Source organism: Saccostrea echinata, unplaced genomic scaffold (assembly GCF_033153115.1).
Source record: "Saccostrea echinata isolate AGI-Se365-2 ecotype Australia unplaced genomic scaffold, CSIRO_AGI_Sech_v1 ptg000016l, whole genome shotgun sequence".
In the NCBI taxonomy this organism is placed as follows: Eukaryota; Metazoa; Mollusca; class Bivalvia; order Ostreida; family Ostreidae; genus Saccostrea; species Saccostrea echinata.
The window spans coordinates 4,407,727-4,424,688 of NW_026889765.1; the positions used below are offsets into that span (position 1 = coordinate 4,407,727).

The window sequence follows — 16,962 nt, forward strand, 5'->3', positions numbered from 1 at the left end:
GTAAATTCATTTAGACTTAGATATGAGTATGTTCTATAGCTCTAATTATAATTGTAAAAGGGGTACATCCAGTTAAATTTCTCTACCCAATACTCAGCGGCTTAAAATTTCATGCATTAACTTCTGCCCTCAGCGGCAGGAATTGCTAAATAGCCCTCAGCGGCTTTTGTTAATTTAAAATTAATATATTACCTATCCTTTTTGTCTTTTCTTCTTAACACTGACTATACACTTCTTATCTGTTGCTCTGCAAATCGTCAAGTGATGGTGCTGCTTGTTATCAGTCGTTCTCAGTGGGGAACATAAATGAATTTAAAATCAGAAGGTCTACGTTACAAACCTATCCACTGATTGATGTATTTATTTATCAAATGGTGTAACTATGCAGTAATTTACTTACATAGATACAAGACTTTTTTTTAACGTCAGGATATAGGTTAGGATGGTCACAGACGAGTGTAACTTCGACCACCTGGTTAATTTCGACTGTTCATAAATACCTTAAAATAATTTGTTTATAACCCATTATAGTGTACACACATCTATTTTATGCAGAAAGAAAATGCATTTTTCATATACAAATCAATGTTGATAATAATAGGCGAAATTTATTTCTTTATTGGAAAATTACATCCAAGAAGAAACTTTATCGCCCGAAAAATTACGGACGAGTATTTTTAAACCATTGCGGGGAATTATCAGTTTATCACCTCTAAAAATATCTTGTATATACAGAAAGACACAGTGGATATTCCTGGCGTGAAATCTATCAACTATGTTTAAATTTGCAACTTAAATTCATACCTTTTAAATTTATAGTATTTAGTTTTTACAAATAAAATGCAAATCAGCTGAACAGAAATCGGCCGAAGTTACCCTTTGCATGAATACGGCGTCAGCAGGTAACTCATTTCGACCAATGAAAATGACACAATGCTATTTGTTACCAGAAAAAAATCATGACCACCATCCGTATAAAAAAAGTATTAGGATAATATTATGTACAAGAATACTCCGTAGAAACTAGTTCTATAACCGTGAAAAAATCATCTGTTTTGTTTACATGCGGTTTAGATGCTTGCGCATATATATATTTGTAGCATGCCTTGATAAATCGGTAAATTAGTCTCTAGGCACCTGGTGCACTTAATGTCTTCAAATTAGGTACATTTTGAAAATTGTTTTTTTTCTTTTTGTCAGCATTTTTTCACAATCTTTTATGTTTTACAACAAAATAATTTAAATTAATATATATGTATTTTTTTTTAAATTAGAGATGACGCGAATATTTTCATTTATATTTGCACATCGATCGAAAATACCCCGTGCGCAGTTGAAGTTACCCAACACACATATCTTGTAAATCGAACACATTTATTTTATATCATGACGAATAATACATATAACACAATGTAATCTGAACAACAAAAGGTATTCCGAAGGAAAAATAATCCAGTAAATGTTGAGCGTAATACATGTAATAGGCAGTGACATACTTGAACAAATCTAAATATAAAAAAATAATCGGTCGAAATTACACCACCCTACCCTACAGTGTATCTGTCATATATGTATAATACTTATAAAAACAAACGTTGCAATATTTAATTTTTCAATATTCAGATATTCTTTGTGTATCATTGTGCTTCGTTTATTTCATACTGCTATAAAGGGAACTGTACGTTACAGCGTGATTGTTTATATTGTTTCGTTGGCTGCGGTGGAGATACATGTGTAGGTCAGTGAATGGAATTTTAAAAAAAACAACAACACTTTTTGGAATAACATTAGAGTTACATACAGATATCAGGTTGACTAGCATCCTTGCTGAAATAATAATGATTCAGAACGACTTCTGACATACACGAAGTTCGGAGATTCACGAAGTTCGGAGATACACAAAGTTTCTGCTTTCTCAAGAGTAAATTTGAAATAAAAATTATCAAATGATTAATAAATTTGTACATTATTCTTAAGCAGACGTGAAATTCCTACAAAGACTTTAGAGTATTGTAAGTTACAAACTTAATTCATATCTTATAGGCTTTTGTGTAAAGGAAGTTGTACCATAGGACTGGCGGTAAATTTAGATCTTGCTTTGATGTTGCTGTGGTGTATTTGCCAGAAGAATCACAGTTTTTTTAAGTCACGCCCACCTTTTGGCATCAAGCCATACTGTGACAAGACCTTGACTGATGAATAAATGATGTCAATTTCCAGACCTGGCTGATGAATAAATTAAGTCAACATTTGTCATTTAAAAAATACTAACATTAGCTTGTCGATGTTCGTTTCTTAAATGTTTCTGTATGTTTTCTCCGCGTATCCTTAATCAGTAAATGATACGTCCTATCTCGAGTTCTCGTCATTCTCTTTCCCGTCTCCAAATACAAATAGCAATATCACATCAGAAGTCCCCGCGTTTTTTTTTTTATTCCAATACCATTTCAAACATTCATTAAAATGTCACAATTCATTTCATTTTTTTTTTCTGTACGCCGATTGCCATATAGAGAAAGTTCAATGGCGATGTTTCCCATACCCATCCCCCTTTTTTCAAAAAAAAAAAAAAAAAAAGGATCTAGAAAGATAAATTTTCTGTCAGAGTTCACGGATTGAATATAAAAGCCTACAATCGCTACCCTGTACCTAACAAAAATCATGTTTTCTGCGTCTTCAACATTCCAAAGGTACAATATCTTCACACGTATCAATTCCGAATTTTTTATCAACAATTCGCAGTAGCAGTGACGCAGCTAACTATGATCCTTGCAGATGAAGACAGCTATTTATACAGACGCCGGACCGTGGCTTGTAGTAGGCGGTGCTAATTATCAACATGCTTTTCTCTCATTGGTCCTCTGGTACAAGTAACTTACACAATAGATATTAATTGGTTAGCAGTAAATACACTCACAGTTTTTATTCACTCGGAGCTCCGCCCCTCGTGAATGAAAAACTGTGAGTGTATTTACTGCTAACCAATTAATATCTATAGTGTAACTATAACTAATCAATACAACTATTTTTGTGTCTGGTTTTACTGACTCTTAAATTCACGAAAACCCAGGAGCTTCCGGGGGCTTCGCGCCCTGGGCCACCACCAGGGCTTCGCCCTGGACCCACTGGGGGCCTTAAGGCGGCCCCAGACCCCCTGCCTGAACGAAGTTATCCACGCCCCCCCATCACAAATCCTATATCCGCCCATGGCCCCCTTTTGTATCCAAAATATACACAAGATTTAATAAATCAATTTATAATGTGGCTTTGGGCCCATACCCCGACACAAAACTGGTCGGGCCCCCTTTTCAAGATTCCTGTTTCCGCCACTGAAAAAGAAAGTGTTGTTCTCTTGGATGTCGATATCTGAATTATGTTTTATTTAAACACATAGTCTAATATATCATGGGCGCCAATAATAGGACGATTATTTGTTTTTTAAAATAAAGTGGTTCTTACAGATGTTAAAAAAACCTTATAAACGGCTAAATAATTATTTAATTCATCTACAACAAATGTTAGTTTAGTTCTTTGCTTTCATAATCTAACTTTTTATAAATTAACACGAAAGTCGTGCGATCGTATACAAATACTCAGAAGCAATCTTTCATATTTAATGAACGTATAGGTGAATAAATTTCCTCTCATCACTATACGTAAACTCCCATCCTCGAAATAAATAGAATGTTTTCCTTCGCAGTCGGTTGGTTTTACCAGGTACATGTCAGTACAAGTGAGGATGGAGCTTTATAGAAGCAGGTGATGAATTCCGAGAGAAAGGCACTGCCTATTTTATATACATGTACATTCTTAGGGACCTGGTTTTCTGAACCGATCTCACTGTTATTCAAAGACCTAGCTAGAAATTCTCTCTCTCTCTCTCTCTCTTTGAAAAGCAGGCCCGTCGATTGTAAAAAAAAAGACAAAATAATTTCAATTGTTAAAAAGTAACTCATCTCCCAAGCCAAAGACCCAAGTAAGCTTTTGCTGTTCATAATTCTTCATCTTTGTTTGCTATATTGGTGTATATAAGCATTATCGTCGTTGTTGTTCTAATGCTACTCGTAAATTTTTCTCATTTTTATCTTATCAAGAACCACTGGACCATAACAACGAAAATTAACACAGAATATTTTTGGTAAAGTTTTGTTCAAATGAAGGGTCACATCCTCTTTTAACGGATACATGTAGAAAAAATTAGATGGGGTCCAGGCACAGATCAAGGAATTTTTTTCCACGGAGGGGGGGGGGGATCCTACGGAAGCCGGTTGGTGCCAGGTAGAAAAAATATTTTATCTGGCGGCCGCCACATAAATAACTGGCGGCCGCCAGAAACTTATCTGGCGGCCGCCAAATAATTTTCTGGCGGCCGCCAGATAACTTATCTGGCGGCCGCCAGAAAGTTATTTGGCGGCCGCCAGAAATTATCTGGCGGCCGCCAGATAAGTTATCTGGCGGCCGCCAGAAAATTATATGGCGGCCGCCAGATAAGTTTCTGGCGGCCGCCAGATAGGTTTCTGGCGGCCGCCAGATAATTATTTGGCGGCCGCCAGAAACTTATCTGGCGGCCGCCAGATAAAATATTTTTCTACCTGGCACCTACCGGCTTCCGTAGGATCCCAATAAAAAAAAAATTTCAACCCAGAAATTTCTTGACGAGCCAAAAAAAGAAACTCTTTTCCCAAACGTGAAAAACCTATTTCGTGTGTGTGTGTGTTTGTGTGTGTATGGGGGAGGGGGGGGGGGTCGTTGACTTAAAGCTTCATACCTAAGACTAACACAGATCCGCGTTTTCGAGGAAGGGTCCCTGTTTTCTAAGGGGGGGGGGCATGGTCAGTTTTACTTGTTAGCTCACCTGAGCTGAAAGCTCAAGTGAGCTTTTCTGATCACCCGTTGTCCGTCCGTCTGTAAACTTTTCACATTTTCAACTTCTTCTCAAGAACCACTGGGCCAATTTTAACCAAACTTGGTACAAAGTCTCCTTGGGGGAAGGGGAGTTTAAATTTTTAAAAATAAAGGACCAAGTCCCCTTACAAGGGGAGATAATCAAGAAAAGACAAAAATAGGGTGGGGTCATTAAAAAATCTTCTTCTCAAGAACCACTGGGCCAGAAAAGCTGAAACTTACGTGGAAGCATCCTGGGATAATGAAAAGTCTAAATTATTAAAGTCATGACCCCCGGGGGTAGGGCGGGGCCACAATAGGAAATACAAGTTTTACATTGAAATATATAGGAAAAATCTTTAAAAATCTTCTTCTCAAGAACCACTGGGCCAGAAAAGCTGAAACTTACGTGGAAGCATCCTGGGGTAGTGTAGATTCTAAATTGTTCAAATCATGACCCCCGGGGGTAGGGCGAGGCCACAATAGGGAATCCAAGTTTTACATTGAAATATATGGGACAAATCTTTAAAAATCTTCTTCTCAAGAACCACTGGGCCAGAAAAGCTGAAACTTACGTGGAAGCATCCTGGGGTAGTGTAGATTCTAAATTGTTCAAATCATGACCCCCGGGGGTAGGGCGAGGCCACAATAGGGAATCCAAGTTTTACATTGAAATATATAGGACAAATCTTTAAAAATCTTCTTCTCAAGAACCACTGAGCCAGAAAAGCTGAAACTTATGTGGAAGCATCCTGGGGTAGGGTAGATTCTAAATTGTTCAAATCATGACCCCCGGGGATAGGGCGGGGCCACAATAGGGGGAATCTCAAGTTTTACATTGAAATATATAGGAAAAATCTTTAAAAATCTTCTCAAAAACCACTGGACCAGAAAAACTGAAACTTATGTGGAAGCATCCTGGGGTAGTGTAGATTCTAAATTGTTCAAATCATGGCCCCTGGGGGTAGGGTGGGGCCACAATAGGTATTACAAGGGGGGAGGTCTGGTAATGAACAGCATGGCCAAAGGTACTCAGGTGAGCGATGTGGCCCATGGGCCTCTTGTTTAGTATATACATTTAACTGCCCCCAACCCCCTCTAGATCCGCGCATCGGGTCATTTGAAAATAGTATTCTCAAGAATCCCTGGACTAGAATGAGAAAATTTCCAACATAGCATACATTCATTTTTTTTTTTTCAAATATTGATTACAGGGAGAAGGTTTGGGCCGGAAAGAGTGTTCATAATTTAACAAAGGAATTTATATATCCCCCCAAACGAAGTGTGTGGGTTTGGGGTGGGGGTGTTTTGAGTCTTTTGGAATCACACTGTCCGTCTGCCTAGCTGTCCGTCTGTACGTGATAGTTCGCCAAGGATATTATAACTTTGTTATGAAGAAACTGGGAGGTCATACTTGGTACAAAGATTACTAATGATCCGAAGGTGTGTCATGGTTTTGATCCAACATCATTCCAGCAAGTTCAAGGTCATTAGAAAAAAATAGCAAGTATCATACTTGATACAGAAATTGCTTATGACAAAATTATAGGGTTTGACACGACTTTCATCCAAGGTCATTCCTTTAAGTTCAAGGTCACTGACAGAAAACTGTAAGATTACTGTATGTGTTATAACTTTTGAAGCTCATACTTGGAACAAAGATTGCTTATGATCCACCGGTTTGAGATAACATAGTACTAGACTGGCAGAAGAAGTGGCAAAATTCGTGCCTGGATTATAAATTTATAAGGGGTGGGAGGAACACAGGAAACTTTTTCTCAGATTGCTTGAGATGGGTTTTCCTGACCTTGAACAAAGGTTTTTTTGGCAAGTTCAAGGTCACTGGCAGATAAATATTATTTTTTTCCACATGCTATAACTTTGTTATATAAAATCACTGGAAGCTTTTACTTGATACAGAGATTGCTTATGATCCAAGAATGTGTTTTGACCTTGATCCAAGGTCTTTCTGGCAAGTTCAAGGTCACTGACAGAAAAGTGCAATATTCTTTTTCAGGTATATCTTTGTCATTGGGTATCACTGGAAGCTCATAATTTGTTCAAAGGTTGTTTTTTACCTTAACATAGGTCATTTAGGCAAGTTCAAGGTCACTGATATAATAAGTGTAAAATTCAAAAAGGTCTAGTCGCCCAAGTGGCGCAGTGGTAAGAGTGTCTGCTCTAGAGTCGTGGATTATGGAGTTGATCCTTACGTCGCAGGTTCGAATCCCACTGTGGGACGCAGAGACTGATCCTTCGGATGAGACCGTACAAACTGAGGTCCCGTCTGGCAGTAGGTGCTGGCACGAAAAAGATCCCTCACTGCTAAATGGCCATGTGTGCCGAGTATAGGTCAAAATTTGCAGATCTCCATCGGCAAATGGTGGCGTCTCCATATGATTGAAAAATTCTCGAAAGGGACGTTAAACAACATACAAACAAATAAACAAAAAGGTCTATACTTTTGTAATAGAAAAAATTGCATGCATTTGCATTTCACTGAAAAGATGATAAATATATCATCCAGAGTGTGTAATGGCCTTGACTTAAATTCGAGGTCACTTAGAATATGATGTTTTGGATGAATAGTCTGAAAGAATACGTGACTGTGATTTTTTTTTATGTCGGTGACATAAAGATGGTGTTTGCTCTTAACCAGCTGCAGAATGTGTCATGGCTTGACGCAAAGTTATTTGGACAAGTTCAAGTTCACTGACAGGGGAATTTTACATTCCTTTACTGTCTTTCTACTGTTGAAACATTGAAAGTTGATGCCCCTTACAGGCTTGTTTATAACCTTAAAATGTTGCATGACCTTGACTCAAGGTCGCTCTGTTCTGTCCGGAGCTCCGACGGAAGACCTATTCGTTGCATTGCAACGAGCTCGGCTCTAGTTATAAATTATTATCGTATTATGAATTAACAATAGTTATTTCCATTCATATGTCGACACGATATATCCCAGTAAGCTTGAAATAAAAGATACCACAGTCTGACACATCTGTTTCATATTTGAATATTTTACTAGAAAAATTAAAGACGTTAATGGTAATCTAACAACAAAGTTTTTTGATAAACGTGAAATGTCTTTATCTTTTCAATCGTCAACTTCACTTACTTGTGGTGGCAGAGGATAGTTTTTTCTAATGCCAAACATGTGCCGAGGGGGTACACATATACATGCGATCCATAAAAACATGTACATGAGGACAGTTTTCCAGGGGCTAATTAATTACACTTCATTTGCCCATGACTCACAAATTATGTCAACAAATTACATGCAATCTGCCTATTAGAGTGCACATGTACCAAAAATGCACCTGGGGACTCCCCAAATTTTGGCTTGTTTTTCCAAGATTTGGGCCTCATTCACACCCACACAACCCACCCCCACGCCCGGGCGAGCAGGATAAAACACCCAGTAGTCTGTAAATCAATGCAAGCCCTAATAAAAATTCACCAATTGATATGGGGCCATTCACCTTCCCTCTGAGATACACACCTTCTTCTAAGGCCTACTGCTTTTCAGCTGAATTTCCTCTGCAACTGACCACGTGTCTTAGTTTCGCATTTACAACTCTGTATATGATAAGCGTCATAGTGACACCTACATGTTGCACATCATTTTTTTCAGCAAGCACTCTGCTACACTGCAAATGTGTCCCATAATTATTCTAATCATTTTTCTACATAAAATATCACATCAAACAGGGGATATCTCAATTTTTTAAGAAATTTGACCGGGTCTTTAGTACGAAACTATCCCTGCCACCTGTGCAGCAATATATCCTTATCACCTGCATAGTGGGTTTATATCTCTCAGTTGATTCGATACGCAAGAACATGCTCTATGTACATGTATGAACACTTTCTAAAACGAGGCAAGTTATTGCCAAACAAGTTGGTGAAACAAGAATATCACAGTCTCGTTTAAAGTCATAATTTCGTAAGTTCTGTGATCGATACAATGAACTTGTCAGCATACAATCTCTCATTAAGTCATATGCTGACTGGCGTTTTTCATACTAATTGTTAGGCTGTTATTTAAACACTGATTTGTCGACGGATTTTTCCGTTATTTACCTATCATGAAAAGGCGGGTGTGACCGGTCGGCAGGGGGTGCTCACTCCTCCATGGCACCTGATCCCACCTCTGTTTTTGGAGGTCCGTGTTTGCTCTGCTCCCGATTTGTATTGTTTTAATAGACTTTGAGCTTGAATACTGTTCGTTATCTCCATATTTCATTGTAGGTCAGTTTGTATACTGAGTGCGCTATACATGTACGTGTTTACAATTTAATTTTAGCCATTGCAAAGGAGGGAGTAATCATGAGTGTTTTCATAGATTATTCGATTGTGTCTTTCAAATAAACATGTATTTAGAATGTGCACTACGTCATAAAGTTATTGAAGGCATATGAAAGAAAATCACAAAATAATGATGGTGCTATTTTAGTAATGTTAATCCTTAGAATTCAAATTTGCTGATGTGCCAGTGCAGTTGTTCAAATCGTTTCAAAGTAGTAAACTCCACTGACCATACTTAGTTTGAAAACCAAGCAATTAATACACGTTGATTCCTCGTGATAGACTATAAATGATTCATGAGGATGAAACCCTACCTAAATATTCCTGTCGATTGGCTTACTGTACGTATTGTCTTCATCTTGTGCTCCATTTGAATATACACGTTTAAAAAAAATCGTACCCCTGTGCATTTGATGAAAGCACTGACAATGATACAAACAGACTTACAAGTCCAATGACCAGAAGAAAATATAATAGTCTACTTTTCTTATATCTCTTGCTTTCTTATACCTCTATGAATTGCTTTAGTTAGACTAATTGTAGTAATATGACCCCATTCTTGTAAGCGTGTTGTTAAGTAGACTTCCTTTGATGAAATACATCCATCTCTGTTGTCACAAGAACCTCTCTCATATGCACATTCTTTTTGACATTTTCTACCATATGAAGGATACTGGCAGTGTATTGTGTAGTTAGTTCGAGTAAATCCTTGTGTGCATTCTTTCAAATAGGAAAAGTATATAAAAAAGGCCATTACTTATAATTTTTACTAACATTTCTGATATGTTTTGAATGAGCAAGTTGACATTTTCTCACCGATACAGGACGATAAGATCGCATTCCATCGATATCCAAAGCAACAAAAATCAGAATATTATCTCCTATATTTAAAAAAATTCAAAATTAAATATGTGCATTGTACTAGTATTTCGTACTTTTACATACTGTAGACCAATTATAGTTTAAATATATTAAATTGAGATTGTAATTATGTACTTTAACATCATACCATGCAGTATCATAAACTCAGGTATATTCTGTATTTATTTACTTATGTACTGCATCTGTTACTGGTTGAAGAAGCGATTAAAACAATGTTTAATAATGTTCCAATAATTTGTGCTACAGTCATATTCCTCTATCAATTCAAATCATGAAAGTGAAAAACAATGCAATTCTGAATAATATTGATTTTTGTATTATTTCGTTTGATTCTGTAAACATCATTTCCTCTGGACCGTTCACGGTAGCTCTGTCGGTAGAGCGCTCGCTCCGTGATCGGGAGGTCTTGAGTTCGAATCAAGGCCGCGACTGACCTAAGTCGATAAAAATGTGTAGCAACTGTTTCTTCGCCATGCGCTCGGCACTTTGAAGTGAAAGTTGCGGGTCCTGCGGATAAGACCTTAAAAACCGAGGACCCGTGTCACGGCAGGCGTTGGTACGATAAAGATCCCTCACTGCTCAATGGCCCTGAGTGCCGAGTAAAGGTCAAATTTTGAAGCCCTTCACGGGTATATGGTGACGTCTCTATATGAATCAACCAATCATTTTCTCTGGAAATTCCTAATCTTTTTCGTTTTAATTTGAAAAAAGGAAGAAAAGCCGAGTGAATTAACGGAATGGTTAAATTACATTGCAACTTAAATAACAATTCGTACATGTATGCATCAGTGTATCTTGCAAGCATACAAAATGCATGTATTTTTAAAGTACAAAATGCATGTATTTTTAAGAACACGCGGAATGGATATTTCCAGAGCATGGTGTCTAGGATAAAGAAACCCTTTCGAATGCTTTAGGGTCGTGTTTTAAGTGAAAACAGTTTGGCCTTGATATATCCAGGTCTTTTTTTGGAATTGTGTTGGCGATTTTTAAAATATCTACAGCAATTATGACTCACTTAAACTTTCAAAATTGTTTGAAATATAGGTAAAGCCTTTCAATCTAGTTGTATTTTTGTATAATCTGTAGAAAAACTTATATCTTACTTGTTCTGAATGACCCGACTTGAATTTTAAATACCTGTAATAATAAAGTTCTACATTTTTTTTATATGTGTAGTTTTTGCCCAGTCCGTTCGTCTGTCTGTCTGTCAGCAAAAACTTTAATATTGCCCTTAACTTTTGATTGGTTGGAGCTATGGCTTTCATATTTCACAATTGTATTCCTTGTGACAAGACCATCATATTTGACCTTGACCTTGCAGTTTGACCCATTTTTGCAAAATTTTTACCGAACTTTAACTTTGGCCACAATTTTTGAACAATTGGTGCTAGGGCTTTCATTCTTCACTTCTGTAATCCTTGTGACAAGACTTTCCTTTGGATACCAACAACTTTTTTTCCCTTTGACCTTGACCTAGTAGTTTGACCTACTTTTGAAAAACTTTAACCTAGCTTGGCCATAACTATTGAACAGTTGGTGCTAGGGCTTTCATACTTCACTTGTGTTATCCTTGTGACAAGACCCTCCTTAGGATACCATCAACTTTGACCCTTTGACCTTTGAGTTTGACCTACTTATAGAAAACTTTAGCCTTTGACATTACTTTTGAACAGTTGGTGCTAGTGCTTTCATACTTCACATGTATAATCCTTGTGACAACACCTTCCGTTGGATACCAACAATTGTAATCCATTGACCTTGACTTTGCAGTTGACCTTCTGTTGGAAAAAGTTTAACCTTGTCCATAACTTTTGAACGACTGGTGCTACCGCCTTCATATTTTACATGTATATTTCTTTCCAGAAGGCCTTTCATTGGACACCATTAATTTTGACATTGATCTTGATGTTTGACTTACTTAGAAAAACTTTAACCTTTTCCATATCTTTTCAATGGTTGGTGCTAGGGCTTTCATATTTCACAGGTACATTCTTCGAGACAAGACCTTACTTTGGTTACCAACATATTTGATTTGCATTTGAAAAAGTTTAACCTTTGATTTAAGCTGACATGATGGAGTATTATTGTTTCACAAACACATCTTGTTATATCCCCCGCTTGAAAAGTGAGAGGGTATATAGTGATCGGGGTGTCCGTCCGTCCGTCCGTCCGTCTGTTACGCTTTGGGGTACGTACATGTATCTCTTATCCGCAACTCCTCTTATACCACTGAATGAAATTTAATGAGACTTTCACAGAATCTTTGTTACATAGTGCCATTGTGCACCTCCTATTTTACTTTTTGATCTGACACTTATTTCGGGTCTCCCAGGGCAAAATATGGACTTTGCCATTATAATCATATGGGAGGCGGGGGTATCATTTAGTGAGCTCAGTGCTCACAGTACCTCTAGTTTTCTTGGCGTTTAAATAAAGTGTAAAATATAGGATACCATAATGATTACAATGTGAACGATTTTCTCAAATAAAATATTTAGGAAGAAAAAATTTCTAGGATTCATTTTTCTCATTGAAATATTTAAAATACAAAAAAACTTTTCAATGCTTTTATGTATAGGACTAGAATTAAAATGGCGAATCAATTACTTTGATTCATGTATATATTATTTTCTCATCATGATTTATGTATATATTATTTTCTCATCAACGATGTAAGAATATTTGTTTCTCATTTATTACTTAGAAAGAATCTGGAACTGTCCTTTACAAAAGGGTACGTGATATTTCTTAATCCTGATATTTTGAAGCCATTTAAATACATTATTAAAACTTAAAATTTAAGAGATAAACATAGAAATATTTTTTTCTTTAAAACATGTGTACAATCAGTATCCACTATTCTGAAAAAAATATAGTTCTTATAGATACCGAAACACCTTGTCATTCTTCTCGCAATTCATGTAGTGGGAGTAAGTCTAAAGTGTACTAATGATGAATTCCGGTACGTCGAAGAATGCCCAGTCACCGAAGAGCAACGAATACAGGCTTCCAAAGCGATGCTATGTTCTACAACAACGATTAACGGATCTCCGAATCCATATCACTGTGTCATAGATCCGTCAGTATCAAAATTAATAGAGGTGTGCGCCGAACCAGTCCAAGTAATAGGTATAAAGTGTGAAACCTGCAACGTTTTTTGAAAGTTTTGTTTTTATACATTTTTTGTAAAGCTCATTAGATGATGTATAAAACAAACAAAAATGATTTTTATTGAATACAGGTCGATTTTGTGCTGAGTATAATCCATTTGGTAAAAGAATACAGTCGAATACCAGAGCGTCATGTTCTGATCATAATAACTCCTGTCCGCCATCTTATACGTCTACTGACGCATATAAATGTATGTATCTTGTAATAGAATGTAACTATTTGATTAATTCATTAAACTTTTCCTTGACCCCCTTCCTTCATTTACCATTTCCCCTTTATTATCTTCAATTCATTTACACTGATTATTTAATACTCTTATTCTTTCAGATCCAGACTGTTATGCACTTGTCCTGAAGAATATATCGACCACGGAAAAATTAAAAACACTGAATAAACCATACGTGATCATTACAAACGAAAGAATACAATTCTCCGTCACGTATAAATTCATTATTACGTGAGTTTAATTTGTTTGCCGTTATCGATATATTTTATTTATCAAACATACACGTACTTTTTTAAGAAAGTGTGGGTATTGTTGTTACCCTGGTCCGTCCGTCTGTCATACTTTCTTCTTAATTCCTCTAAACCCTCCTTAATTTTAAGCAATAACCAATTAATCTTTTGGAATATGATAGGTGGTGTTCCATATATGTGCAGTAAGGTTTTGGAATTTTCAATTTAACCCTGGGGCAAAACGGGGGTTAAAATGACGTTTTTTTCGATAAAATTCTGGTTCCCAGAACTCCCCTACATTTTACGCACAAAGCCTAATAATCTTTTAGAAGATGATTGGTGGTGTCCTGTAGATGTGCAATAAGGTTTTGGAATGTTCACTTTCACCTTAGGGATCAAATGGGGGTCGAAAATGATGTTTTTCTACTAAACCCTGGTTCCAAGAACTCCTCTTACATTTTTCATAGTGCCCTAATCATCTTTTGGAAGATAATTTGTGGTGTTCTGCAGATGTGCAATAAAGTTTCGAAATTTTCATTTTCACCTTGAGGGTCAAATGGGGGTCGAAAAATAACGTGTTTTTTTTTTTTAATAAAAAACACCCTGGTTCCCAGAACCCCTCTTACATTTTAAGCAGTAGCGTAATCGATTGGTGGTGTCCTGTAGATGTACAATAAGGTTTCGGAATTTTCATTTTCACCCTAGGTTTCAAATGAGGGTCGAAAAATTTCAGACTTGTAATGAAATTTAGAATATGAAATACTTACATAAGAGGCCCATGAGCCACTTGTTCACATAAGCATTTTAAAATTGATTTGACAGATACACATGTACATTTGTAAATTAACAGGGATTTATCAGTCCCTTGTCAGGGGCCGAAATTCGGCCCCATTCCCAATTAAAAATAAGTTCATTTTTTCCCCCCAATTTGGCAGTATTGTTTCCCAATTGTTGAACAGTGCTTTTATATTTAATTATCTTGCAAAAACACCAAGTAAAACTGTCAAATTGTCTGTAATTTTCCTCTTTTTATTTATTTCATTTAGCAAAGCTCATAACACGTTAAAAGGCACTGTAATCATCGCCGACTTTTAATCCGAATTTCCTCTGTTTTTTTTTCTGAACATGATGATGTTTTGTAAACTTCTTTATAAATTACTTGCATTCCAAGGCTTTACCTAATAGACTTATTCAAATGATATAACCATGTAACGTTATTTTTTTTTTAAAAAAAGTAAAAGAAAGGAAAGTAAAAAAACCTTCAGGGCCGAGATCATGAGGTCTAAATTTGAAATAATACAATCGAAAAAGTCAAGTGATTGACGTAACGGATAATGTGAAATATGAAAGCCATATGTTCTCTTATTCAGAAGTTATGACCAAGTTTCAGATTTTGAGACTGACAGACGGTCATTCAGACGAATGAGTTTTAATGTCCCTAGCTTCTGCCAAAACAGAGAAAAATAACTTAAACACAACTAAAATTGAAATGTTTCTTTTACAATTTCAAAAATAAATTGTTATAAATGAGTTTAATCGTAATTTAAAATGATACGCAATTTATTTCATTTTACAAAAGACAGCTGCAAGACCCTGTATAAAAGTTTTTTAAAAATTTCTATTTTCAGGGTTGTGGTTTGTTTCACATCTTTTAGTGTTGCTCTTTGTGCTGGTGTTATGTTAAAACGAACAAGGAACTCTTAAAGAAAAAAAGAAACCAAAGAGTATGGTATAAGGAATTACTAATATGAGTATGCCATGGACATTGACAACAGTTGGAAACGTGTGTTAATTTGCATAACGGGCGAATGATTCCTTATGTCACAGATGAAAATGAACTTTTGGACATTTTGACAATTACTTTGAATATTTTCTCTGTCAAATTCTACATTTCTGTTATCAATTAATGAGTTGTCATAATTGCTTCAATCTGTCAGATTTATCTATTAAAAAATATTTCATTATGTTAATTAGCTATGAGTAATATAACCAGATGGACTGTGACTTTATTATTGTTTATTTAAATATGTAATCTTTAACTCTACTTGTAAATCAAATAACTCATGACATATGTTGCTCAAAATTGTCAATTATAAATATTGTCTATAAATACAAAATTTTGTTAACATTCGGAGAGTTAGAATAGAGTTAGATACTGTCCGACCCAACGAGAAATTAAGGTCTGCAAATCTTAAGGCGGCTTTATCTTACTACCAAAAGTCCACCCCAGTGGCTTTGCGACAAACACACGCATCTAGCTGGGGGGGGGGGGGGGGGATAAGTGGTGCAGATAGCCGGGCATGACCCCCTCTCACAGCCAAGCGAGCTCTATCATTTGATTCCTCTAACGACATGTACTACGAGAATTCCCCAATTCAGAAAAGCAACTTTCTTACACGCCGCTATGCATTGCAGCCTTGGACCGCAACGGAGACCTGTGTAAATTATTCTTCTTGTCTATAAATACGAAATTTTGTTAACATTCGGAGAGTTGGAATCGGGACATTGTCCCTGATACTGTCCGACCCAACGAGAAATAAAGGTCTGCAAATCTTAAGGCGGCTTTATCTTTTTACCAATAGTCCACCCCAGTGGCTTTGAGGAAAGCACACGCATCTAGCGGGGGTGTGATACTTGTATTTACATTTAAATGTGAAATAAAAATGTAAATATAAATAAAAAATGCTGTGTAATAGAATTGAAATTCTTGAGGCATCCATAGTCTCCGCCCTGTGGCGTCAGACACAATGACAGCTCGGGAGATTGACATGCATATTAGGTACTTGACCTTTCACCTGGCGAAATTTACGTTCAGTTGTAAATATCGATAAATTTACACCTAACTTTCGAAGATAAAGAACTCTCACTTGAATGGCCCAGGGTTATGAGTTAAGGTCTAAATTTGAAGCCCTTCATCGGTATTTGGTGACGTCTCAAAGTGAAAAATTCTCGAATGGGACGTAAAACAACATGCAATCAATCAAAACGCCATTCCTCCTACAGTTTTGGCCCAGCTTCCAATAAACTTGATAGACAAGTTAACATCAATGAATTACCTAACTCTTTAATCGCCTTCGTAGCGCAGTGGTAGAGCATCTGCTTTAGAGTCGCGGAGAAAGGAGCTACTCCTTACGTCGCGGGTCCGAATTCCACTGAGGGACGTGGAGACAAGTCCTTCGGATGAGACCGTATAAGCCGAGGTCCCGTGCCACGGTAGGTGCTGTCACGAAAAATATCTCTCTCTGCTGAATGGCTCTA

The 16,962-nt window shown here is 36.7% G+C and overlaps 1 protein-coding gene across 1 annotated transcript in view; it reads left to right on the forward strand.

Annotated features, from left to right (window-relative positions):
• The window catches only part of LOC133188835 (uncharacterized), a 36,219-nt gene extending 20,492 nt beyond the window's left edge, over positions 1 to 15,727 (forward strand). The window contains exons 2-6 of the mRNA XM_061324319.1: positions 12,782 to 12,811; positions 12,963 to 13,206; positions 13,319 to 13,438; positions 13,576 to 13,705; positions 15,333 to 15,727. Of these exons, the coding sequence (XP_061180303.1) occupies positions 12,782 to 12,811; positions 12,963 to 13,206; positions 13,319 to 13,438; positions 13,576 to 13,705; positions 15,333 to 15,408 (600 nt within the window). The 3' untranslated portion in view covers positions 15,409 to 15,727. The remainder of the gene's footprint in view (positions 1 to 12,781; positions 12,812 to 12,962; positions 13,207 to 13,318; positions 13,439 to 13,575; positions 13,706 to 15,332) is intronic.
• The last annotated feature ends 1,235 nt before the right edge of the window (positions 15,728 to 16,962 follow it).